Source organism: Drosophila pseudoobscura, chromosome X (genome assembly GCF_009870125.1).
Source record: "Drosophila pseudoobscura strain MV-25-SWS-2005 chromosome X, UCI_Dpse_MV25, whole genome shotgun sequence".
NCBI lineage: Eukaryota > Metazoa > Arthropoda > Insecta > Diptera > Drosophilidae > Drosophila > Drosophila pseudoobscura.
The window spans coordinates 12,543,167-12,570,941 of NC_046683.1; the positions used below are offsets into that span (position 1 = coordinate 12,543,167).

A 27,775-nucleotide genomic window follows, 5' to 3' on the forward strand; every position below is an offset into this window, starting at 1 on the left:
TGACTTAGTGATGGCTGAATCACCGTTTAAGGCATGATATAACCTCCATGAGAGTCCGCAATTCCAGCAGGGAGTCCTCGAACGCAGACACTGACGTTAGTGGAAAATGGCATGCCAAATGGCGGTGTAGGCCCCTCCGCCCTGGCCCCGGGACGAAGAATGAATGAACAAAATACATGCCGTGTGCGTGACGCACATTGCAGCTTGATTTCATCAGATTGAATACAATGGAATATCTCATTAGGTGTAGCTATGACGTATCGAAAGACAAGACGATTTTGTACACAGATTAGGCTCCAAAGAATCCTTAAGCCTCGTCTGTGCAGAGCCCGTCCTGAAGGCACAACTACATTTTGAACTCTCTGCCGAATCTCAGGAGCTAAGATTCCTCTTTTTAGTGACCTGTTTCCTCTGCTGAATATAGGTACACGTATAGCTTTGTTTACATAAAGTTTTTATTAATTTGTATTTGATTTTTAATAATAAATATATTTATTTGTTTATCCGATTTCTTCGTTTTCTCGTCTCTCTCTCTCTCTCTCTCGCTCTTCCTATCTCTTTTCTTCCCTCGTTATCGCATGGCCATTGCCATTTGTAGTATTTTGTATACCTTCTTTTATTAATATTTGTATTTGCGGCTCCTTTAGCTTTAACAGATTATGGGAAATGGGTTTTTGCTAATTGGCCGAAATCCGAAATCAGAGAGGGTCTAAACAGAGGCTTAAATGAGAGAGAAGTATGATATTGTTTCACTGTTTCTTTTTGTTTATTATTGGTTTATTTGTAATGCAATTAATTGACTTGTTTTCCACAAGCTTTTCTCGAACCCTCCCACCCTCCTTCTGCTCCTTCTGCTCCTTCACTCACTCATTCTCTCTCTCTCCCTCTCTATCTGTCTGTCTCCTCGCTCTTGCATATAAAATGTATACTTTGTATGTATGTGTGTATATATATATATATATTTATGATCTGTATATATATAAACCATTTTTTGTTAGTTTACATTTTTGTTATTGGTTTGTTGTTGTTGTTGTTTTGGGAGGCAAAAAAGGCACTACAATCTAATAAGTTACGACGATGAAAAAATTAGTTTTATCTTTCGTTTCTCCTTTCGTTCTCCTCCTATATATGTACATATATATATTTTAAATATATATATACACATGTACATATATACACCTTCGATCTGCTATATATCTGCTAGTTCTTCGAATTTTATCATATAAATAAAAGATGCACAAAAAATTGGTGTTTCAAGTACTTCGAAGTAATGCTTTTCAATGCTTTCAAAATTCGTTTTCATTTGTTCTCCTCCTTTTTTTTTGTAGTTTTTTCTTCCAACTTTTGTTTTTTTGTTTTTTTTTTTGTTTTTTTTTTTTAGTGTGGGAAGCTAAGGTTAAAGTTAAATTTAAAGTTAGGTTGGATTTTCGCTAGGTATTGTATTCATGGATTCATGGGGAAAACAAGCCTCGAGTCGAGTGTCCTTAAATGCCCATTAACCGGTTAGCAGTTAACAGTTTTCGCGTCACTTAAGCCTAGTACAACGCAAAACATATGTATACATATAATTATAATATTGAATTATCTCTGTTTAAGGTTCAGTTGCTTCTCCTTTGTTTATCGGGTATAGTTTGGGCAATAAATTAATTAAACAATGACAAACAATGACAAAACAAGTAAAGAAAAAAAAAAAAAAACACAATAGAACATCATCTATTCGTATTCCTAGGTAAACAATAAATTAAATACACACAGACACGCACACACACGCACACTGGCACACAGAGTGCAACTGTTTTAAGCTTAAGTGGTAGACAATCCTTCCTTTTATTTTCATAGTTTGTATTTTTGTTTGTAACTCTTTTTTTTTTGTTTGTTGTTTCCTTTTTCTTTTGTTAGACAAATTTTTAATGCACACGGGAAAGGGGGGCACAAATTGAAGCTAGCCTTGGTTGGGGGGGGGAATAGAATTAAACATACAATTCTGCTGTAGTTTCGCTTTCGATTTCGCATTCGCGTTCGTTTGTTTTGTAGTTAAGTGTGTGGTATATATAGAAGTATACCGTATATATGTAGTTTACATTAATATGCCTATATATAAATTCATTGCTTAACGTCGCTGTACTTTTTAATTTATATTTTTATCTGAATTTTCGGGATTTTCTTTCATGTGGGGGGGGAGGGGCGTATGGAGGCTTTAACAATTTTCATTCAACAAAGAATTTTGAAATGCAGGAATCAACTTAATTAGGTTTCTTTTTCACACATGAAAATACACATATATATATATATATAGCGATAGATACAAATACAGTACATAACATATACGTTTATCCATATGCACATAGAGAGATGTTAACAATATTTTCTTTGTCCTCTTTCGACTCTGTCGGTCTCCTCTTTCGCCTCGCCTCGGCCATTTTCGATCTTGAATATAATATATATATATATATGTATGTATAGTATATGTATAAAAGTGTTTTGTTTTCTTTGTATTTGTTGTTGTTTTTGTTGAACCTTTAAGGAAATGGAAGCGGATGGATATATTATTTCTTCTTATTGGTCGCCAGCATTGGGGCGCTTCGCTGCGGTGTAGTGGGTCGCGACGAGTTCATTCCACTGTACAAATACTTTGCCTTCTTCTCGGATGGTTTCAATATCTGAAAATGGTTTTGAACACCGATTAGAGATGCGATTTCCCCTTGCTTGAGTCGTGTCTTACCTGGAATGAGCACATGAGCGTATCGTCCACGGTCATCATGCCGCCAGCATTATCGAATTCGCCGCAATAGTTGGGCGCCGAGAATAGTGTGACCAGCTGGCGACGTGCAAAGAACTCGTATCCATCCTCCACGACCTGGAAACACACGGAATCGGATAATCATCACATGGAACAGTGTGCTCGGACACTCACCTGATGCGCACGACAAATCAAGTCGAGCTCGTGCCGATTCAAGAACTTGGAAACCACATCCACGCCGAATGTAAAGCTCACGCCACGATCGTTCTCGCCCCAGCCCTGGACATCCTTGTCGGGATCACTCCACAGTAGATCGCACAGCAGCCCGGTGTCGGGCACATCTGTGGGCCGCATCAGGCGACGGATTTGCTCCATGCCCTGCAGATCGGGACTGAGGCCGCCGTGGCAGCAGAATATCTTCTCATCGATGATGGCGGCCACCGGCAAACAGTTGAAGCAGTCTGTGAAGGTCTTCCAGAGTTTAACATTGTACCGGCGCTTGCACTCGTCGTAGAAGCCTGCACGGGGTGGGATAATACACAGCGTTAATGAGCGTTAATGTCTTATAAGATCCACACTGGGCACAGTCCAGAAATACTTAAAAATATTACTAAATTATAATACACAGGTTCTACTTGAAACATACAATCCATGCATACATATGTACATGTATGTAAGTTCCACTCGAAACCCGTACATTCAACTTGCAAGACAGTTTGTCCACTCGAGATCCACATAGGTTCCACGTACATCCAGTTGAAGTCCAAATATGTTTATACAATCATGCAAACACAGGTTCTATGTGAAACCAAAATACAATCAACATACGATCCACTTGTAGTCCACATTCATGTGACATCCACATAAGGTGTGCTTGCAAAACACACTTGAAATCCCGTATGTACATATGTTTTACACCCAATCCACATATGTTCTACATGCAATCCACACGGGATCCATTTGCAATCCACACTGTATTTACATCCCATTTATTTATTAAAATAAATACCATACATATGTATGTTTCACATGCAATCCACAAACTTTCCACTTGCAATCCACACTCAATTTTCATCCCCTTTATTTAAAAAAAAAACAAATGCGTTCCACAAACTTACCGTAAATTCTGTTAATACTGGCACACTCATGATTGCCGCGCAGCAAGAAGAAATTCTCCGGATATTTGATCTTGTAGGCCAACAGCAGACAGATGGTCTCCAGCGACTGCTTGCCCCGATCCACATAGTCGCCGAGGAACAGATAATTGGCGGCCGGCGGGAAGCCGCCGTACTCGAAAAGCCTCAACAGGTCTGTGTACTGGCCATGGATGTCGCCGCAGATGATCAGCGGCGCCTCCAGCTCCAGCAATATGGGCTGTTGCAAGAATATCTCGCGCGACTTCAGACACAGGCCGCGCACCTCCGCCTCGGTCATCTGCACCTGTTTGCCGGTACGACAGCTGCGCACTGCAAAATGGTTTTTTTTTTTTTGGTTGGGCGAAAAAATCAGTTAGTTTTTGGGTATTCGACTGGAGATCGGACTAGATATACACAGAGAGAGATATGTGTGTGTGTGTGTGTGTGTGTTTGAGTGGATTCTAGCTTAGCCTAAGATTGGACTCTGGCAAAAATACACAGACGAGTACGGGTACGGGTACGCGGACGGGGACGGGGGACAAACGAGCACGTAACGAAACGATTCGACGAGAGGACAAACACAGTACGACAAATGACGGAGAAGGTGGATATGTGTGTGGGATGTGTGTGGGATGTGTGTGGGTTGTGTGTGGGTTGAGATATGTATAACAATGCCACAAACAATGCCTTGCCTTGCCTACTTTGTGGCGCATTATGAATGTGCGCGTGAGGCGACGACCGACCGACCGAGCGACCTTCAAAAAAGTCCTTCTCTGCCGCTGCAAAAAATGTGCAACTACTGCATGTGTCCCACTCCCACTCCCAGTCCCACTCTCAGTCCCACTCTCAGTCCCATTCCATTGTTCTGTTCTCTGGATAATTGCAAGTTGTCTCTGCCTGAAGACGATTACGCTCCCTGACACTTTCCTGCAATTAATTTTGTGCAGCTCTATGGCCCCTATCCCCCATCAGGCCACCCACCAGGCCACCCACAAACAACTAGGTCGCATCTGTGTGCGTGTGCAGACAAAAATTTAATTAAATTTGCATATCCTCCGAAAAATGCCACCCGCTCGAAAGTTGTGTGCCAAATCTCGATTTGGGTCGGAAGCTCCAGCACCGCCCAGATGGGCGAGAAGGACGGGAAGGACCAGTAGGACCTGCTGCCGGATGTGGCAAAGGGTTTGCGTAACAAAACAGAGCCCCGCCTCCAAATGCCCCAAAGCGTCAGCCAGCTGCACTCTGCAGCAGCTGTGAATCCCATTCCTGGCTAATGCCCGCCTCTCGAGATGTGCTGAGAGTCCTCCAAGGGAATTGATTGTGTGTGAATAGGAGGATTGGATTGGATATTTCACTCTAATTGAAGCACGTGCCTTTCTCGCTTTTCTTTGTGTGAGCGAGTAACGAGTAACGATTAACGAGTACCGGCCCTTGGCTCATTCTCTCGCTCACACACTCTCCTCGTGCAGTGTGCGCGCTCTGGCGGAGGAAGGCGAGTGTCGTAATGCTCACAATGTTCCCCCGATCGAGCGAGTAACGAGTAACGAATAACGAGTACCACAAGTCCCGGATAGTGAATGAATGTAAGCTTTTCGTACATTTAGCATAGGTTTTTCATAGCTGATGGATTCCAAGATGCTTCCAGCTCCCCTACAAAGTATATTTCTACATCCATTTATCACTAGGGAGGCTACCATCATTCATCATTCCGCAAAATCAGGGTAAAAACCACAGCAGTAGATGGCAGATGGCAGGCAGTTAATCAAATGCGAAAATGCGGTGCAAAGTTCATTTTTGTGAACTTTTTTTGTGCACTCTCCTGCTGCAGGCAGCATCATGGAGCATGTGCTTAGCATTCGCATTAGCATTAGCATATAGTCCCCATGCCATCCTGCGGGATCGTGGTCCTTCGTCGTAAATTATGCAAGCCAAAAGGGGTTCATGCACTCCATCTTCGTGGAAAAGTGGAATCCATTTATGCTATGCGGCAGGGAAGCCGCGACAGGCCTCGACACGCTCTCTCTCTCCTCCCGCCTTCTGTCTGTCTGTCTCTCTCGGATGCCGCATAATTTAATGGCCCCCCGAGGAGAAGGATAAGGAGTAGGAAGTGTAGGCGAAACCCAAAGTTATCCACAAAAAGTTACTTCCGCTTGCGCATAAATTTCCACATCAACATACGGGGTATGTATGTCTTTTGTTTTTGCACTCTCGGTCATTCGCTTGTGCGTCAGGATAGTGTCTCATGTATCATGTTTCAGGTGTTCCTCGTGACAGGTGTTCCTCGTATTACAATCGATACGTCAACTATCGATATAGACCAACAGGAATGCATTTCTGAACATCTGATGCATTAATCCTATCCGTTCAACAGCACTATCGTTGGAAATCCCTCACTGATCCCTGTTCGACAGCAAGGACTCTGCTGTTCCCTGAGATGGCAGTGGATGGAAATCCATTGATGATGCGGCACTCTTGAGTCACATTTTCGATAGTTTTCCAGCTTCTATCGTCTGGCAGTCGAACGAATGCTGTTGCAATCACAGGCTACCACATGCCGCATCTTGTTGTCTGATGCTAGAACACTGGCGGCATGACACACATGTGGCACAAAAACACAGAGAAAGAGAAAGAGATGGTAGATAGCCGCAGAGAGAGGGAGAGAGAGAGAGCGAAAGAGATGCTTTCTTCATTTTTCATTTTTATGCAAATTTCCGCAATGCTCCACTCCGCAATCATTCTGCCGCCTCCCTCTTTGGCTGTCAGGCATTTGTCAGCATAAAGAAGACATCAGTGGGGGGGGGAGGTATGGGGTTGGGGGTTGGGGGGTTGGGCGGTGGGCGGTGCCATAACATTATGCGTAAGCAAAAAAGACGCGCATGTTTGTTTTTCATGCATTTTACATGAGGCGAGGCTGGCGCAGAGCATCACGTAACAATCTGCCCAGCCCCCACACCCACACCCAGCCCCCACCCCCACCCCACGTGCCACAGCGCCACAGTGCCACAGGATGTGGGCCATTGTGCAGCATCCAACTTCCGGCCTCATCTGCTCCTGTCACATCTCTAACTGGTTCATCACGATTAACAATTCGCTTCGCCTTCGCCCATCCCCATCTCCATCTCCGTCTCCTGCTCCGTCTCCTGCTCCACTCTGAAGCCTATCAACCCGTTCCTTTCATTACCCGTTTTACCCTTTCTTTCTTTTTCAGAATTAAAAATGAGTCTGGCAGGATGTGGGTCTGGTGTCAGTGCAACAGTTTGATGGCATTCATCGAGTACCAGGCAGGCAGGAAACTTTCGAGGCTGATCTGGGATATCCGCCATGAAATGAATGATAAACAGAGGCCAACAGGAGGCAAAAGGGGGCAGCAGGAGTCAACAGGAGGCAACAGGAGTCAACAGGAGTCAACAGGAGTCAACAGGAGCCACCAGGAGCCACCAGGAGCCACCAGGAGCCACCAGGAGCCCCCTAAAGCCACCAGGAGCCACCAGCAGCCACCAGCAGCCACCAGCAGCCACCAGCAGCCACCAGAGGCCAGCAGGAGCCACCAGGAGCCACCAGGAGCCACCAGGAGCCAACAGGAGCCACCAGAAGCCACCAGGAGCTCCCAAATACCACCAGAAGCCACACCAGGAGTCCCCAATAGAGGATCGAGGATTGACTTGGCTTTACATACGGTGGGTGTGGCCAGATCTGAGGGCGATCCAACGTATCCTTCCAGCGGCTTTCATTCATTAATTTCCGAATGAAATTTCAGAATTCATCATTTTCCCCCTCTGGCTCCTCTCTTCTCTGATGACTTTTGATGGAGTCCCGGGGGACTACCCCTCCCCTCCGGGCAAGGACTGAAGGAAACTCTGCGCCTGCCATTTTATGACCCGATTAGCTCTCAGGGGCCCAGAGCCGGGAAAAGTGGAGCAGTCGCTGCCAGAAGTTAAACATTTTTCCTGCCCCATGCCCCATGCCCCGTGCCCCATGCCCCATGCCCCAGTGCCACTGCGTTGCAGAGGTAGCAAACTTTGGAGCTTAGCTTCCGCTCAGCAAAACTGAATCTAGAGATGGATCTGGGGAGCAGAGGCTTCAGAGGAAGGAACTGAATGAAAATGTTAAGCCATTTAGATAGGAAAACTGCCGAGAGATGAAACTTTGTGGACACCCAAGGGGGAGGGGGAGGGGTGGAGACTCCACACGGGGCAAAGAACAAGAGGGGAGGGGGAGGGAGACTCCACAAGAGGCAAAGAGAAACAGAAAGACAGGCGGAAAAAGTTTTGCAAAAGTAAATTAAGTGCAGAGAACCCATACCCTCCACCTCCACCCCCTCCCCCACCCACCCACACCCATACCCCAACAAAAAAAAAAAAGAGAAGAAAGAAAATTCTGGAGGGTATTCCCATAGGGATTTCTGTGTTAAACCAAAGCCGGTGTCGGTGTCGGAGCAAAGGGTTTTCGGTGGATTATCATCCACCGCCATTCCCCCCACCAAGAGGCCCCACCAAACGGGGAAATGCTAGATTGTACGTACGAGTACGAGTGCAAATGTCCTACAAATGGCCAAGACATCTCTGGCAAGAACCACACGATACACCAAATAGGAGATCCCTTAAAATATGAAACGGTTTGGAAACGGGTGGGCTGTGAATCGGTTATCATATCAATTCATCCATTTAAGAGTCTAAGGATGCCTAATCAGATCCCGGCGAGTTCTTGGATAAGTTTTGAAAGCATGAAACGGTTTTGAAACGGTTTTGAAACGGGTAAGCTTTGAAACGGTTGCAGTCCCGAAGTTATATTCCGTAACCAAGATCTAAATCGAGTTTAAAACGGTTTTGAGAAGGTTCTCAAATGGTTCTGAAACAGTTCTCAAAAGGTTCTGAAAAGGTTCTAAAGAGGTTCTGAAAAGGTTCTCAAATGGTTCTCAAAGTGCCCTCCAACTGCCCTCAAACGTTTCTCGAACGATTCTCAAAAGGTTCCCAAACGATCCTCAAACGGTTTTCAAACGGTTCCTAAACGGTTCCCAAAAGGTTCTCAAAAGGTTCTCAGACAGTTCTCAAATGGTCCTCCAAAGGCTCTCAACGGATTTTCAAACAGTTCTCAATTGATTCCGAAACGGTTCCCAAAAGATTCTCAAACGGTCGTCCAACGGCTCTTAAACGGTTCTCAAACGGTTCTCAATTGGTTCTCAAACGGTTTCCAAAGGGTTCTCAAAAGGTTCTCAGACGGTTCCTAAACGATCCTCAAATGGTTCCCAAAAGGTTCTGCAACGGTTCTCAGATGGTCCTCCAAAGGCTCTCAAAGGCTCTCAACGGATTCTCAAACAGTTCTCAAACGGTTTCAAAACGGTTCTCCAAAGGCTGTCAAACTTTTCTCAAACGCTTCTCAAACCGTAGTGAAACGATTAACAGCCCAAACCACTGACAAAAATCAAAAATCCACCAATGAAATGTTCTCCGAAACAAGTGCGAAATACAGCCTTGAAAATGAAATCAAAGGATCCCAAAGGATAGGGGATTTCCCTACTTCCCCTCCTCCCTTCTTTCTGCCATAGCTTTACCGTTGCAATCGCATTACGTGGCAATAATCAAACCGCCTTAAATTGATCCGGACACCGCCCCAAAGTAGCATTCAATCCATCCATCCATCCATCCATCCATTTAGCCACGCTCATGCTTTCATGTCCGACGCGACCGCAAATGGGATCCCATTTTCATTTTGCATTTTCCATTTTCATCGAATATGTGCGAAGGTAAGCTTAAAATTTAATTAACAGGTTGGTGGGGCATCCCCCCAGCCCACCCGCCTCAGACTTAATGCTTTTGGGGCAGGAGGGGGGGATGCGGATCTGGACCAGGACCAGGACCAGCCTCAACTTGAACTCTAGACTCAGGCCGTGGCTCCTTCACCTCCTCCATGACCTTTGGCTTTAATGCTTTGACAAGCACAAAATTTCCATTCCCTTTGCACTGCCACGCCCCGTTTTTGGTAAGGGGGAGGGGGGGGGGGGGGCCACCTTTTTGCGTGCTCAAGTTGAAATTCGAGCAAATGAAGCAAAAGATAGCTACAACAACAACAGACAACGAATAATGAACGCCTTTGGGCCGGGGACAGAGACGGGGACGGAGACGGGGACGGGGCCGGGGACGGGTCGGAACCGGGTACGGGGCCAGGGTTGCCTGTCCGTTGATTAAGGACAAGTGCAAGAAAATCTCATTTGAAATTTTCCATTTCCATTTGCATGCCGGGCAGACACAAAAATTTCATATGCGAATCGGTTCCGTAAATGTTTCCGCTTTCCATTGACCCACTTCGGGAGGTGGCGGGGTGTGGGGGCCTCCACAAAAAAATCAAATACATTCAATTCCATTCCGTTCTATTTCAATCAAATTTTCGCTTGAAGAACGTGCAAAATGACGAAAGAAATCTCTATAAAGATCGGACAAATTCCAAGGCGAGGGGAGAAGAGTTTCCGGAAAGACAGCCCGAAGGACTTTCCAACCACTTCGGTTAGGACTTAGGTTGCCCAGAAGAGAGCCCTTAAAAAGAAATTCCCACACTTTCAAACGGGTATAATCGGGTTTTGGATAGAGCCGATTGTTGTTGAAATTTACGGCAACTTTTGTTTAATGAAAGCCCCCCTCCCAAAGGGTAGCTCACGAAACGGAAACGACTTTGATCGAAATCATTTTCGTATACGAGGGGGAGAGAGACAGAGAGAGAGAGAGAGAGCGAGGGAAAGCCAGAGCTGGGGGACCCACAACTTGTAATCCAAAATGCAAATTTTCCGCACACCTTCGTGGAAAGGTGATTCCGTGATTTCAAGTGATTTCAAAAGGAAAACCCTCCCCCCCCACCCCCCTGGCCACCCACCAAAAAAGAAAAGCGGTCGAAATCAACTTTCGTAAATACTTCCGTTTAACATTGACCCAGAAATAGAAGGGGCCTGGGGGGGGGGGGGGGAGGGGAGGGGGCCAAACTAATTGGCTGACCAGAAAATGCTAAAGCGCCAAGAGCGAAGAAACGTCCGTTCAAATGTTGCACCAAAATCGAACCGATGATGGCCTGGGGCGCCACTCATTAGGTAACCAAGGCCCCACCCGCACCCTCCCCCCCGTGAGCCCTACCCACCCCCCTTTTTAAGCACATTAGCGCTGATTATAACGGCATTTACATCACAGCTAAAGCTAAACATTTCTGAGGGTTGCATGGCACACATGGCGTATGCGTAATCCGTACTCTCGGGCGGCACGCGGCACACGGCATACGGCACACGGCCCGCCATCGAATCTCGGAGCAGCAATTGGCATTTTATTGGAATTTTTGGCGGGTGTGGTGGGGGGCGTAGGAATGATTGTAAATGAAATTGACCAGAAAAACTCTCGAAAATTGAAAACCAAACAGAGTGGAAGGAAATACATTGCGCTAGAAACAATGATGATACGATGGGGGAATGGGGAGATGGGGAGATGGGTAATGGGGACTGGGGACTGGGGAGATTCTTCTAAAAATACCACCAAGTGGTGAACGAGTACGAGAGTATACAAATTATTTGCCTCAAAATGAGTTCAAAATTCGATTTGGAGGTACACAGAAAAAGATGCATAGATACATTTACACATAGATACATATAATACACATATAGTGTACCACGTTCAATAATTTTTACTGCAGTTAATCGATTAATTTATCGATAAATAGTGTACCGATAATAATCGCAATCGTTCACTACCGAATTCGATAGTAAATAACAACCCATCAGTACGCCAATGTATCGCAAATAAGCACAAGCGATCATTTACGAACTCGATAAATACAGAAAGTATCGATTATCGATATTCTCCACATATATTGTACATAGATTCGACGATCTATAATTTCTTCAGCAATTAATTTGAATACAAATCAAATAAATCGATTTGTATATCGTTTCAAACCCATAGACAGTGCATCTATAATTATCGAACTCGATTATTGACAAATTCGATAACAATTACCAACCAATCAGCCCCTCAATGCATAGCATCGATCATTGACGCATTCGATAAACACAAAAGGTAGCGATTAACGATAATATCGATTCTCATTACAGCTCAGAAGAAAATGTATAGTTTTCCACACAATAACCAATTATTCCGATGCCACGAATTACCACGAATCCAGTTAGATGATGGCCTGAATAGACGCCCACTAAAAATATCGAATCAATGAAGGACTTTTAGCACCAACAGTCGCCCAATCGTTTCAAACAGCAACAGTAGCCATTAATTGATCGATTGCAATGAAATGATAGAGAAATCTTCAGTTTGCAGAAAGCCTGGCCCTTCGTCTTGGGGTTATAATCTCTAAAAAATGCCACAAACATCGCGCTGAGTAACGGACCTAGTAATTGGCCAATTACCATGCCCTCCTCGAAGTACCAGCTCGTCGAAGGATGATTGCTCTGTGCTAGATAGCTGTGGACTTGGCTTCTAGGCTAGACAATTAAAGTTCAATCATACGCATTAAATATTAAACGAAAACGCATTGCGTTCCTCGAAAGCGGAATGTGGAAAGTGGCAAAGTAATGGGAAATTTCAATCAAAAACTCAATCGAATCAAAGTGGAAAAGTGCACGGAGTAAAGAGAGAAGCGAAAAGAGAATCAGCAGCTCATTTCGTAGAGTAAAAAACGAAATTGAAATTGAATCGAATGAAATTTGTGCAACTTTTTGGCAGGCATTGCACATGGAACTCGCAACGAGTGGCTGGTACATGTGCTTGCCACACTTCAGTGCGTACCACGTTGCGTATGCGCGCTATTTATAAAAATCAATTTTCCGACTTGGCAGCAAACAGAAGCGGCCCCAGGGGGAAAAAACAAACACAAACACAAAGCAATGAATGAAATAAATAAATAAAGTTCCCTTTGGCCTGTCCTCGACCCACAGCGAAGCTAAGCCCAGCTGGGAGAGAGAAAGAGCTGAGAAAGAGTTCAGAAGGAAACCTTGGATGTACTCCTCCATGGGAAAAACCCTCTAAATGGCTCACAGTCTCATCATTCAGATACATTCTGTTTGGAATGATTCCCTGCACGTGGCTGAATGTTATTCAAATGCAAATATAACGCGGGATTCGACGAATGCCAGTGCGTGGCATCTATTGTATATTTCGGGTATATTTTCCATCCCTTTTCTTCCTGCTGCCACACGCATTGAATGCGACAAAACAAAGCGAAGGAAACGGCGGAGGAAAAGCACCGAAGAAAAGCGAGGAAAAATCTTATAAAATAAACATTTATTTTTAGCATACAGCAGCAGTCGTTTCGTGTTGTTGTTGTTGTTGTTTTCTGGCAAATTGGAAAATGGAAAACTCAAAAGAAAAGCAAAAGGCAAGAAGAGCGAAACGAGAGACATGGCATGGCGCTCGGCCAGCTCTCTACCCCCCCTCTAACCCCCCCTCTAGCCCCCCGCCACGCCCCTCCTTTGGCAGTGTGCGATCGATTTTGCCAGTAGAGTGCTGTCCCTCTCTTAAGCCCCGCTCATCTCTCATCTCATACACCTCCTCCTGCCTCCTGCCTCCTGCCCTCTCCCTTGTGCTGCTTTTTGCCCAACATCTGACTCGGACGCTGTCGCCCGTTGGCCATTTATCGAGCGGTGCCTAATGAACCCCCCACCGCCCCACCCAAACGGCAGCAGGCTGATCGACCCCAAGGATTACGTGGAAAAGAAAGGAAAGAAACGAAAGGGCAGCCAATCGACGCAGATCTGGGCTAGAGGGTAACAAACCTCAACTTCGGATGGTATTTCTTAGCCCTGGGAGAGGGCTACCATCTGGCGTCTCTTGGGTGATATTCCCAAGTTCTGGCATTCCCTGAAGAAAAAAAAAAACACTTTCAAGGGATTCTTCGTAGCCGCAGAAATGTGGGGGGTGGAATGTGGGGGGTGGAGGGCTGCGGCGAGTACAAATTCCATTTTATTTACTCAAAGCTTTTGCTTAATTAGCGACTCGTTATGATTGTTGTCATGGACGCCAGGCGGAAGCTTTTGCCAATTGTTGGCCAACCCGAACACCCACCGACAGCCGACAGCCGTCCCCCGCCTTGGGCTGATTCATGTGTGTGTCTCTCTCTCTCTCTCTCTCTCTCTCTCTATCCCCTCTCTTTCTATGTAGCTGTCTCTGTTTTCCATTTTGTTCGCTGTAAGCGCTTTTCCAACTTATCTTATCGCCAATAATTGGAAGACACACACACACACACACCAGAGACTCAAAACGACCTTAAAAATAGTCATTCATTCCCCATTCATTAAGAACAACAACAGAACATCAGAGAGAGAGAGACAGAGAGAGAGAGAGAGAGAAAACAACAGCCACTCAACGAGGAGCAAAAGGCCGAGACAGTGAATACCCTCACAGATCCCACAGATCTCTGACAGATTTGCCATATCAATAGAGTATTTTATTTAAACTAAATAAAATACGGCATCAGGCGGCATCTACAAGGCCTTTCCGGCCTTAATGGCCTTCTATTTGGCCATTTTCAAGGCTATATCTTATAATAAGGGAATTTCGGGAAATTTTTAAAAATATTTAAAGTCTTTAAGAGGACTCTGCTGCAATGTTGAGGTCTTAAGTGGTGCATATGTGCCAATAAGTGGATAAATAGGATAGGATATGCACCTCTTAAGCGCTATATCTCTGACTCTTCTTCGATCTTTGATCCCACAGACGAATACACCCTCGAATATACCCTCCGTACTCCTGTTCCTTCGCTCACTTGGGCATCCCATCGCCGGGCAATCAATGTTTTGGCAGCAATAATAAACATTGCGGGTTTTGTGGCTTTGCCTTTCTGCCAAAAAATATTTATGCACCGATCAGATCAGAATTCAGATCTTTCTGGCAGGCCAGGAAGGAAACGAAGGGCATCTGTCTCTTTGGTGTTTCGCAGTCCCTCAATAATTGGGAATATTTTAAAATTGATTGCAGCGATTGTGGCAGTGTTGGAACAAAGAAACGAAACAACAACGGAATAAAAATAGGACTTGGGGAATGATTCGTGATGTTCGAAGCCATTGAACAGGCATGAGTACAGGCATATATAGAGCGTGAATAAACCATATTGATCGTTTCTTTCTCAGTCCGAAAAACCACTAATTATAAATGGTTGGACATTTCTATTCACCAGTCACAAAGCACAACAAAAATTCAAGTAAATTAAAGTAAAATCAGCTAAAATTATAAAAAAATTAATACAAAAAAAATATTAATACAAAAAATAAACAATAATAAATATAATATAATAAACAAAAATTAATAACAAAAAAATTAATAATAAAAAAATAAATAATAATGAAAAAATTAATATAAAAAAATTAGTATAAAAAAAAATTATATAAAAATATATATATAATAATAAAATAAAAATAATAAAAAAAAATAATAATAATAAAAAAAATAAATCATACAAAAATAAATAAATGATAAATAAATAACCATTAGAGGTCGCCTGTAATTGTATTTTTATGGGGTTTTCATTGGGAAGAAGGAGTTTTCAAGAGTCGAAAAGATGTTACAAAACCCCCAATCAAAAGTGTTATGCTCTCCCTCTCCCTCTCTTTCAAAAGCACTGAGGCAGCAGAAAGACAGCGACAACATCTACTTCTGGCATGGTACCACAGGGCGGATGAGTAATGGCGCGCTTCCACATATTGTCTTGCTGTGGTTCTGGCTTCCACTGGACGCCTGGAGGTCTTCGATTAACCCAATTTGCGTTTGCTTCTGGCCGTGGAAGATCTGTTCTCCAGCATTTTTCCAGGGCTCTTGCACTCGATTCCATTCGAAGGATTGTAGAGATATTTGCCCTTGTTTGTGTTGGATATTTATTTGTTTATTTTAAAGTTTGTTTTGTTTTGCCCCATCACCAACCCCAACCCCATCCCCAACCCCAACCCCATCCCCATCCTTATTGAATTGTTAGCACTTATCGCACTCCGCCTCCACTCAATTATTCGCTGTCTCTCGCGGCTGTTTAAACAATTGGACACGGAATCTCTTGCTGGGCAAACAATTGTGCAAACATCTGACTATTTGCTAATTAAGAATCATAACACCAACAAAACAATAGCCGGGCCACACGCGCCACCCCTCATTGGACGAGTCCTTCGGCGTCCCTACATATATTTCAGGGATAATACGATAATTTTCTTGTGCAATATTCCACTTGATGCGTTTCCAATGGTTCCATTCTGTACCTGTTTTATATTTGAAACGGGGGGACCACTATTACCAGCGTTTCGTTTCCACTCGTTCCAGTTTCATGCCAACATTTTCTGTTATTTAATTATCATTCATTATCTTGGCTATTTCCGTTTCGCCACTACCATTCCAAATAGCTTCCATATTCGTTTCCAATTGTTCCATTCTGTGCCTGTTTCATATTCGAAATGGTGGCACTATTTGCTTCGTTCCAGTTTCACTTGATTCAATCGTTTACTTATTGTTCTGTTTCGCCACTCCCATTCCATGCCATTCCAAATAGTTGCACTTTTCCAATCGATTCGTTTCCAATTATTCCAATTATTGAATCTGTTGTACTTCCTCTTATCTACTGTACTCTCTCTCTCTCTCTCTCTCTCACACATCGTTGTCCCCAAAAGTTAACCTTCCGTTTTCTTGTTTTCTCATTGAATTTTCACATTTTGTCGCTGTTTAATTTTTCAACATCACATTCAGGCGACAGCTCAGGGTGAGAGTGTGAAAGCCGTGGGAGGTGTGTGTGGAGTGTCCCTGTATCCAGGCATATTCCCGCTGCCCTTCCCCTGGCGTGGCGTGGCGTGGCGTGGCTTGGGTGCAGCCTTAGCCTGTCTCTTAGCCAGGGCCAAAAGCGATTGAAATTTCATGAAGTATTTCTTTTCATTCAACTTTTTTCGAGGCATTTCAAGAATTTTCTCTAGATGAAAATATGTTGCAAGACGTACGCTTTCAAGGCTTACAGAAATGGGATCTTTAATGTCCTTTGCAGCCACCCATTCACCCATTCTTCTCTTCCGTTTTTGCCGTTGCGCCGTTTTGCCGCTTTCGCACATTTGATAATGGGGGGCCCGCCCCACACCGGAATCCCCTCATTTGTTTGCCATTACCAGGCCACGCCCACTTTTCTCTAATGTCGGAGCTCGCAGGGGCCCTAAAGGCCCTAAAGGTCAAGGTACATGGCTTTCTTGACCGAAAACTTTTTATTCTTTTTTTCTTTCTTTCTTTTTTTTTTGGTATAAAAATAAGCCCAAATATACATATATTCATTGCAGACACGTGCTGGGAAAGTGGGGGCAGGAGTCGCTATTTGGGGGCAGGGAGGGGAAGGGGGCGGTGCAAAAAGTTGAGCAATGGTTTAGCGGTAAACTGGTGCAAGGTCATCTAACAAGTAAACAAGAAAAAGTGCCAAGAAAATGTGCGATTGGAAAATTTCTATTGAAACTTGGAGGAACAGATGGGAAAATGGAAGAAAGAGAAGGAGAAGAATCTATAGAGGAAATTAGGAAAGAATAAGATGATAGACGAGGTTCGATGGTGGAACTTAAGTTGAGGTGTGTTTCAGTTCCACTGTTCCACTGCTGTTGATTCGCTCTAAAAATGTATCATAAGCGAAGGGATTTATTATTTATTTTAAGTGTGTTCCAGTTCCATTGTTCCAATTCGGTAAATGCGGGCATGCTGTTGATTCGCTCTAAAAATGTATCATAAGCGAAGGGATTTATTATTTATTTTAAGTGTGTTCCAGTTCCATTGTTCCAATTCGGTAAATGCGGGCATGCTGTTGATTCGCTCTAAAAATGTCACATAAGCGAAGGGATTTATTTTTTATTTTAAGTGTGTTTCAGTTCCACTGTTCCAAAGCACGCTTATTCGCTTTAAAGTGCAAAAATACAGAGCTCATATTCCGCTAAAACTTACAAATCTCTTAACAACCATTCTATATAAAATCATTACAATTTTGCTCTAAAATGCATCCATTTATGGGTTTGCATTCCCCACTAAAATTCTGTTTGCAGAGAAACGAGAATATCTACAGGAAATGTGCGTCTTCAAATTAATTGAACATTTTCCACAACTTTCCCAATAAACAAGTCTCTTGGCGAAGCCGCGGGGTGGGGCGTCGGTGGCACAGGGCAATTAAGGGCATATTGGGTTCGGCTTTCTTCGCCTCTTGGGGGACTCCTATAATCGGCTTAAAGTCGAAGAACGTGCTCCAGTGCAATGGAGAGGGGATCGCCGTCCGCCGTCCGCCGCCATCCCCACACCCATCGATGAAATGCGGTGCCCAAGTCATATTTTATGCAGTGCGACTGCTGCGACATTTGGCTCCGACTGACCCCCTTTTCCGTCCCCTCCCCACCCCTCGATGGGAAGAAACTTTGTTGATTTATATTTTCAGAGGGCCGTCTGCGTCTCATGAATGTTGCAAGGGAGCCAAGGGAGCCATTAAAATTGCATGCACACACAAGGAACTTAGAGAGATGACGGAAGAGAGTGGTGGGTAGTGAGTAGTGGGTAGGGGGTAGGGGGTACTGGCAGCAATTAGAACTGTTCAAAAAGGTGGCAACGCCTGGCTGGAGCAGAACGGAACAGAACGGAACGGAACAGAACACAGAGTTGCTTTTGCCCTAAGTGAAATTACACGTCATGCCAATTGCAATCCCACATTGCGTCCACGTCAGCGTCTGTGTGGGCCCCATAAATCATGGGCAACCGCACACACCGCCGCACAAAAGTTTTCGGTTAAGAAGTGGGGCACGGACCACCCCTTATGACGTCAAAGACTCAAGAGGCGTTAACTGCGTTTTGCGTTTTGTGTTTTTGTGTTTTTGCAAAGGTACGAAAGCTGAAAATTCAACACACCCACACACCCATACACCCACGCACACACACACAGAAAGGCAAGCAAATATGGAACCCTAATTGCACTGAAACTTTCCACTGAAACACCCACTGTCACACGGTTGGGTGGTGTGACACAGGAGGCGTGACCTTTGGACTACACCACACACCACACACTGGAGGGATATAGGGACCAAGAGACGTCTGGCTTTTCGGGATATACCGCTCCAAGAGGGTTCTCAGAAGGGGGTCCCAAAAGGGAACTCTTCTAAAATATAAATCATTTAATACATTGTCCAAAAACTATATAAACATCGATTGTACCCACAAAATATCTATGTATTATACCCGATACTCAAAATGAGTATTGGGCTATATTAGATTTGTGGTGAAAATGGTGAAAAATTTGTGTAACACCCAGTAGGAAGCCTTTCCGACCCCATAAAGTATAGATATTCTTGATCAGCATCAATAGCCGAGTCGATTCAGCCATGTCTGTCAACTCACAACGTTACCCCTGTTTTCAAATTAAATTAAGTACGGGTCGCGAACGTGTCACTTTATCACCTCACATTCTCCCATAAATCACTTCATATTTCCTTAACAAGCAAAAAAAGTTGACTTTCAAGAGACTTGGAGGAAAAACATTCATCACGAAACATCTTTCTTATAGGAGAATGGAATAGGAATAATAGGAAATGGTATAGGAAAACAGCACTATAAAAATACCCAAAAATACCGAAAAAGCAATCGCTTTTGCGGATCAAAGCTTATGAAACTAAATGCCAATCAATTCAGAACATAATATCGGTACAAAAACCAAATAGAAATGTGTTTTAATTGTCTTTAAATTTTTTGGCTTCGGTTTAAATTTCCACGGAAATGCCCATATGCGTTTGTCTAAAGAAAATCTCAGAAAAAATTAAGTGTACGACCTGGGCCAATGCGACTAAAATTAAAATTAAAATAAATTTAATTAAAAAAAATTCAAAACTAATTTTTGTTCTGTTTTAGAAATTTTAAGATTTTAAAATATATTAAATTTACAAAAAAAAAAAAGTAAAATAAAAAAGACCCGTGTAAATTTCTTGGTTTTTTTTTTAGTTATCTTAAAACGAAAAATAATCCAAAAGTCAACATTTCCACCAATTATAGGGCTAATTAGTAAAAATAAAATAAATAAATTCCAACAACGATTGCGGTGACATTTTTTTACTTCAAAATGCAACGTACAATATATATTTCAGTATTAATTTCAAAATTAAATTAAAACTCCTTCTAAAGTTTCACTTTTGCGTGCTTTTGAAAATCCCTCCGTTCGCTTATGGGAAATTCGACGAAGAAAAGTGGAGAGAGGGCACCAAAAAAGGAGAACAAACAGAGAGAGAGAGAGAGAAAAGTAAGCCAAAAGGTCAAATGTATTATTATAGAGAGCCTATTGCCTGGTGCCTGGTGGCTGGTGCCGAGTGCCGTTGGTCTCTGGTGCCGTGGTGTCTTTTCTTGTCTTGGCTGTGTGTATTTTTTTCGCCAGACAAAAAAACAAATGAGAAATTACACTTCTTTTCTTTTTTGTTTTTTTTTTTGTTTTTGGGTCAAATGGTCTGGTTGTATTACTTACTCCAGCCGCACCCCACTCCACCGCCCATGGGTGACCTTCAAAGTACAGCCAAACACACGCACACACGCACACGCACACACATGTCACTAGCTACATTACGCCTCTTGCTCATCCACCTCATTCCCCTTCACCTACGACTCTGCCACACTTTGCATTCCTCCTCCTCCGCTCTCCCTCTCTTTTGTCGCTCATTTTTATTCGCCAAGTGCACGCAATGTGACAAAAAGTCCAGGCAGGGTGTGCTACAGGGCAGGGTGCTACAAGGCGTGGTGCTCAACGTAGAAACAGGGTGCGCACTGCAGGGGGGCCGTGTATGGAATCAGTACAGAAAAAGAGAGTAACGGCCCGAGGGAGAGGCCAATGAGACGGAAATACAGGGTCCACCATTCAAAAGTAGGCCATTTTACATCCTCAAATTTGAGTAGGCTACGGGGCACTGCAGTGGGGCACAGGGGGCATACGTATGCAGTCACAGGTGCCACTTGTGGACCCTGGTGAGAATTATAGTGTTGTAACTCTTTTAAGAAAACAAAAGAAAGACAAAGAGAAGTGAAGTGAAGACAGAGAAGAGAAATCGTAATTAAAAACATCTACAGTTGTTGTTGGATTAACTGTAACCGGTAACTGCTGCGCTTACTGCCGTAACATTACGGCTACACTCAGAGAAATGCATTATCAAAAATATCTTTAAAAAATATATATAGAATTCATTTATTTAGATCAAAGAAATTTACTTTAAAAATTCCTATACAAATGTAGGCAATTTTATTTTATTTTTTATCAAAAGCTTTGGTATTAAATGAGGTATTTTTGTGGGCATTATAACCCCAAATTTTGGTTTACGTTAAGAAATTTGGTAGTCATTCTATGCACAAATTTCGGATGCATTGGAATAATTAGGGATGATTTTTTTTAACGAAGAAATTAATTATTTTTCAGAATTTTTGCAAGTGTGTCTTGCACGTTCGGGGGCTTTTGGGTTCACTGTGCTCAAGCATGCATGAAGCGTGAGTTTTGTTGCTCTTTCTATATTTAATGAACAAACTTTTGTTACCCCCCATCCCCATCCCCTTCCCCTTCCCACCGTGTTCTGTTCCTCTTCTTTGAGCGGTAGAGCCGTTCCATTCAGTTCTTCCGCCTCCTTGTTGTGATTGTGACGGGGGGGGGGAGGGGGTTGGAGGGGAGTTGGGTATCAGCAGATGATCTGCAAACGGAGAGAAAAGAGAAACCACAGCAGGGAGAGAGAGAGAGAGAGAGAGAGGGAATATTTTCATTCATGAATGAAAGAGTTGAGTGACTGGAAACGTGACGATGATCGCCCAGCAGCTGGAAACATGAAACCCCATTATCACCCGAAGCGAAAATAATCTTTTGTTCATAGTGGTCTCAACGTCATTCGTCATTCGAGAAACCAGAGAGAGAGAGAGAGAGAGAGAGACGGGGGGGCAACTTTAAGTACTTGCTAAACGAGTCACAGATCGCATGTGAGAGAAGTGATATAGTAAATCAAATGGGAGACAAGGCGACTCGGATTCTTAGGGATAGTGCGTGCAACTGTAGTGGCACTCACATGCCCAAAAGCCATTGGTAAAAGCTAATCAAAAAGCACTTAAATGTAAATAGAGGCGCATTAGCAGACCAAAGCAGAGAGAGAGGGCGAGAGGGAGAGAGGGAGGAGAATCCTCCTTAGACACGCAATGTTTGGCTACCATTTCTGATCCCATTATTGCCATTGCCATTTTCCATTACCCATTACCCATTTCGCTCCCCGCTGCTTCCACTTGCGATTATTATTATTACGAGTATATTTACCCTGTACGCTGATTGACTCGACTGAAGGTTATGACATTCAAATTCTATTTTCAATCAGTGGCGCCCCGCCGCACCCCACAGAAAAACAGACCCGAAGAAGATGCCTTCATCCCAAGAAAGAAAATCAACAAAAGCACGAGAACGTTGACAATACTGAGTGGCGGTGGAACGATGGAATGGAATCGAATGAAAGAACCAACTTCAATTATACGAATATTATACAAACATTAGAAATGCATCAGAAATAACGAAGGATATATTTCACGAGCACGTGGAAGGGACTGTCACTGGGACAAGGATTGTTGGGGCTCGACTCTGACTCTACAAACGAGGGCTGCCATATCAGTTCCTGACCCATTGGACACCACCAAATAACAATACGATCTAAACGTCTAAACAGGTCACGGATCATCTAAGTATATACAAAATTGAGCCCGAAACAAAACAGTTAAAGACGATACGAGTGTTTCAAAGCGTTTTATATCGCCCCACTAAACAGATTTTTGAAACACCCACAAAATATCGAATCAATGAGTCATCTAACTTTCAGGATCTTTTTATTTTCATCCATCAAAACCCGAAAGATGCTAATGAAACCTTTTTTTAGGCTTATTTCCTTCCGAGTGCCAACAGGGAGAATATTTTTCAAAACCAATAAAACCATTTCCAACCAGGCCAGAAACTTAAATAGCAGCCTACTCACTCGTGGTATGTGTGGGTAGGGAGGGGGGGGGGGCCTTGGCACACTACTCTTCAAGGCACAAAGAGTGTGACACAGAAAGGAGATAGGCTCTAAGCCCCTCTAAACCCTCTGCAGGGCAATCAATAACACTGTGCAGCAAAAACCAAAAACAAGGCGTCTATTTTTTATAAATTAAAAGCAAATGCTACTATTAAATTTCCTGTAATGTATTTATTAAAGTATTTATTAAAAATACTTCATCATTTCCCGAGTGTTTCGCAAAACTTTTGTTGGACAGTGTCGTCGCTTTTGCGATTGTGTCGAAAGAATGGACAGAGAGGGGGTGGGGTAGCCAGCAGTTGTAACCTTCGTTGAGTGCCTCTGCCCGGCTCTGTTCTGCTCTGCTCTGCCCTGCTCTCTTTCTTCGCTTTATTCTTCGGGTGCTTCGGTGCTTCAGTTCGGCAGCACTGCAGCTGATTAGCTGTGTAAATGCCGACGACAACAACCACAACAATAACAAGAGAGTCGTCACGTGAATGAACTTGTTTGCACAGTCAGGCACAGACATGCAGAGAGCGAGAGAGAGAAGAGTGTCGCAAGTCCCGCTACTGCTTGTCTTTGGTTGTTTTCGTTCTCCTTCTCATTGTCGCCGGCCTTTTGATGCCCTCTTTTATGGCAAAGGGTATTCTTCTGTCCCAAAGCTCTCAGCAGACCAAAGCAGAAGCTTTCTTGCGACTTTGGAAACATATTTCTGGTAGTAAAAACAATCAACAAGCCCGACAATAACCAAATCTACCCCAGGTAGGATCCCATCCATCTGCGAGTGAGTGTATCCGAAAAAAAAACAAAATTCTTGCGCGCCGCCACTCCAACGCCAATCAATTTTTGTACAGTTTATGATTATTGTTTATCAGCGAAAATTCTGTTTGTGCCCCCAGCCAACGTGTGTCGCGTGTCGCATTCAACGAGATTCCTTCCTTCCTTCCTTTTTTTGGACAGCAATTGTCTGTTGCCTACCCCTCCCCCCTCTCCGGCCCCAGCATAGAATTTGATTTATATAATATGCTTCCACATTACATTTTGATGACTGTGGATTTGGCTTCGTGTGAAAACAATTAGATGAAAGCAATTTCAGATTTTTCCGTGTTTGGATTGGGGTTGGGGTTGGGGTTGGGCTTGGGGTGTAGTGGGTGGAAAAGTGGTTGCATTGCATAACACATGGGTAGCGGATGGTATGGAATGGGGGATATTGTGGTCAAGCGCTTGCCATTGAAATTGCAATTGCAGTTGCGGAAAAACACACATCTTTCTGTCACGGAAACTACAGCACGTGTTCGTGTAAGCATTTTCTATGGATTCTATGAATCTGGCTGGGATTTTCACAAAGAAGATTTTAAATATTATTAAATAACAACATCGAAAGCGATATAGCTCTATTGGATACCCTTAGAAATGAGGAATACGAACGTATATCCTGGCGTACTGAAGTACAAGCGATACCCCAAGAGATTGCAGATGTGCGGGGCGGGGGGGGGGGGGGGGGGGGGGGGGATGGGGGATATTGATTTTGAGCTTGCATTGGCAACACACGATGATTGAGAAATTGTGACGATTGATTTTGATCATCATTGAGTGTAATCAAGGGGTTTCAGGTAATACCAAATTCGGCGACGAAAAAGTCGCGCAATTTCAATCTAGATTTCTTGGGCTCCTCGCGCGGATGATGCACCGTTATTTGATCGCCATCGGCCGATATCATCGTTTCGCTGGGCGGCGATATCGAATACTGTTGCAGCAGGCGTCGCTGCTGTTCGGTCAGATCCTCCAGCGGATCGTGATTGCTGGCGGCCGACGCCGAACCCGAACAACTGCTGCTGGCAGCGGCAGCGGCAGCAGACGTGCTGGTGGATGACGATGACGTTGCAGCGGTGGTGACGACAGCGGCAGCAGCAGCAGCAGTAGCAGTTGCGGCAGCAACGGCAACCGCCGCCCCACCAGCAGCGGCCAATTGTTGAGCGATGAGCAGCTTCTGGGCATGCTCTTCGGCCTCTTTTTGTTTTTTGAAATCTTTTTTTTTTTTTTCGTTTTTCGTTGTTTCACAGATCATACATAGTACGGGTACATATATTTTACACATATTGTATGCATATAGATATTTATTATATGGTTAAATATACATAACAGAACCAAGGAGGGAGAAGTGGAAAGGTGGAGAGGTGGAGAGGTTGAGAGAGTGGGGGTGGCTTCGGGTGGGTGAGAACATAAAATAACAACAACAACCACACACAGACAAAAATGAGCAAACATTTGCCTACCATCTTCGTACAAAGGATTAAGGATTTCAAGACCGCCTCCTTTCTTAAGAAAGCGATAGGTAAGAGATAAGATAAAGATGATGAGGGGCTGACGGCTAAACGAATCCACCCACCCCCCCCCCCCCCCTCCGCTAAAGTGCCCTAAAAATTCCATTTCAATTTGCAATTTGACAAATGCTTCTGCTGCTCGGATGACAGAGGGCTGATGACGCCACATACATACAAAGTCTGAGTAGTAGATCAAAATTAATGACATTTTTGTGTAGTCAAGGATGGACGGAGGCGGCTGTCATGACCTAGCCCACTTGATGACCTTGATGGTATGGCTTTTTTTTTGTGTGTGTCTATCTTTAATCGTCACCAAATGCCCTTCCTTTTCGCCTCTTCGACTCTGTTTGGGGGGGGGGATGGAAAACTCATTGCGGAAATGGACAAGAAACCGAAGAAGAGCAATGTTGAAATGCAATTTCCCTGTCAGCCAGAGCTGAAGCTGCCCCTAACACTTGCAAAGCGGGTAATGGGAAAGGCACTAAGCCGCTTAGGCGGCAACCAAGAGGCAGGGCCTGAGTGAGAATGGCGGGCGGCAAACGTTGATGAAAAGGGGAGGGAAAATGTAAACTATTTAGCGCTTCTACGCTTTCAACGAAGGTTGCGCCCAACGCCAGATCTCTAAAGAAATAAACAATCTGTTGCTAGTCTTTCATCGCTAGGGAAAGCCCATTTCTGAGCCTTAATATGATGGTTTTCCCTTATTAATGCCCATCTCTCAGAAAATCCATCCAACGGTTACCTTTTCTCTTTCTTTTCCAGACGACTCCTCCTCTCCCCAGCATTCCATGATCAGGCTCTCTGCCGTAGAACGGTAGAAGTTCTGCTCTCTCGCTCTCTATCTGTTTACCTCGTCGCCTTTCTTTTCTCCACGACTTTCCTTATCGCACTCATGTGACTCGCATTCTCTTTGTCGATTCGGTTCTGTTCCCCTCGTTTCGGTTTTGTTCTGCTTTTGAATCACTCGCATTATCAGTTTTTCCGTTTCATTGGACAGTGGGGAATGACGTCATCAGATTCCGAGTCATCGGAGAGTGGCAGTGCCAGTGCGAGTGCGAATGGGAGGGGGAGAGCAATAGAGCTCTGTTAAGCGATCACAACAGAGAGATGCTGCCCGATGGCCCGCCTCTCTCGCTGTCTGTTAGGGTTATGTAAAAACTTATGAGACCAGCACGAACCCCATCGGTGGAAATGGAACTTCTGCTGCCGCTGCTGCTGGTGGCACTGGGCACTGGGCACTGGGGCACTGTTATTGTTGTTTGCATTTTTTTCAGAGAAGCAATGAAAATCAATTAAAATTAATTGATTCAAAAGTCAAATTCAAATGGTCAAAGCAGAGGGAGAGACCTTTACAGCAGTTTGTTGTTGTGGTTGCTTTTAGTATGGGGCCGTTGTTGCAATTTAAGCGAGCCAAGTGCAATAATTAGAAAATGCAATCATTTATTATACGGCGCTCTCTCGATCACACACAAACACACGCTCACACAATACAAAAATAAAAAATAGGACCAGGAACTGGGATATGGGATATGGGGTTTGTAGGGATCGATCAGGGTACGGTACTTACTTTCCAGCAGCCTCTGGATGAGACTATCCACATTCAGATCGAAATCGCCCATTTTGGTAGCCGCTTTATTTTCGTTCTTCTTTGGCGGCCTCTCGGATGTTTCGCTTTTTGTCTAAAAACGTTATTAGACCCCGTTGGAATGGTCTTTTCGGCTAAAATGTTCTTGGCCGCCTGTTTTTTTGGGGGGGGCCAGATGTTCGTTTTAGCAGGCGGTATTCCAATTGGAACGTTTTTTTTTTTTTGTTAGTTTTTGGGTTGGAACGCAACAACATACGCACACAACCACACCTACGCACGCACACACACACGCACAGGTGCTGCGTTAACAACAATCTTTACTTGCTTCAGGGTGTCTGTGCGCTTGTACTTAATTCTTCTCTTTTTTTTTTGTTGGTTTCCGCAAAAGGCAATTTCACTTTTTGTTTTGTTGTTGCGGCCGCTTCTTGCCGTTGCTGTTGCTGTTGCTGCTAGGCGCGAGGGGTTACACTGATGTTCGTTCACAGACAAACAGAAAAAAAATTGTACACACGTACGCGAAAGAGGTCCATTTACATTAATACAGGAATATAGTGGCCCGATCCAAAAAGACGGAATTAAGATTTAGTTCGTTCACAGGCAAGCATAAGCGTCGGCACGACGGTATCTTTTTGCACGATGTGGAATAGATCCCGAGACGACGCGACGTTCTTTTTAATATATTTTTAGTTGTGGGTTGTGGCAATGTTTATCGAATGTCAATGTGCTCTGCGCCAGTCTGATCAAATACGTCACAAATTTTAAAATATACCGTACAAATACTGTATTCAAGTTCTATCATATTCCATCGGTTTTGATATTCGGTTGGATATTACCAGCTGGCTAATACCCTCAGCTCTGAACTCATTATTTTATCCGATTATTAAATCAATTTCCTACAAAACTCGTAAGCTTTAAGTTCTTATCTTTATTAGAATGTTTATAAAATAAGGTTTAAGCAAAACCGGTCAACAACAATTTCCAGTAAATTCATTT

General features: G+C 43.8%; 1 protein-coding gene across 3 annotated transcripts; it reads right to left on the minus strand.

Moving 5' to 3' along the window:
- Positions 1-769: 769 nt before the first annotated feature.
- On the minus strand, positions 770-27,551 carry flw (protein phosphatase 1 catalytic subunit flapwing). 3 transcript variants are annotated; one of them, XM_033382346.1, is made up of 6 exons: positions 26,765-27,551; positions 24,494-24,901; positions 3,859-4,206; positions 2,915-3,258; positions 2,723-2,857; positions 770-2,660 (listed from the first exon to the last, which is right to left on the minus strand). In XM_033382346.1, the coding sequence occupies exons 1-6, from the start codon at positions 26,814-26,816 to the stop codon at positions 2,547-2,549; spliced, it is 1,401 nt and encodes a 466-aa protein (XP_033238237.1). In that variant the 5' UTR covers positions 26,817-27,551; the 3' UTR covers positions 770-2,546. The 3 variants fall into 3 exon arrangements, with proteins under 3 accessions (XP_033238237.1, XP_033238239.1, XP_033238238.1); XM_033382348.1 differs by lacking the exons at positions 24,494-24,901; positions 26,765-27,551 and adding exons at positions 4,800-4,803; positions 7,395-7,399 and having other exon boundaries at positions 1,343-2,660; XM_033382347.1 differs by lacking the exon at positions 24,494-24,901 and having other exon boundaries at positions 1,343-2,660; positions 26,765-27,548.
- Between the last annotated feature and the right edge of the window lie 224 nt (positions 27,552-27,775).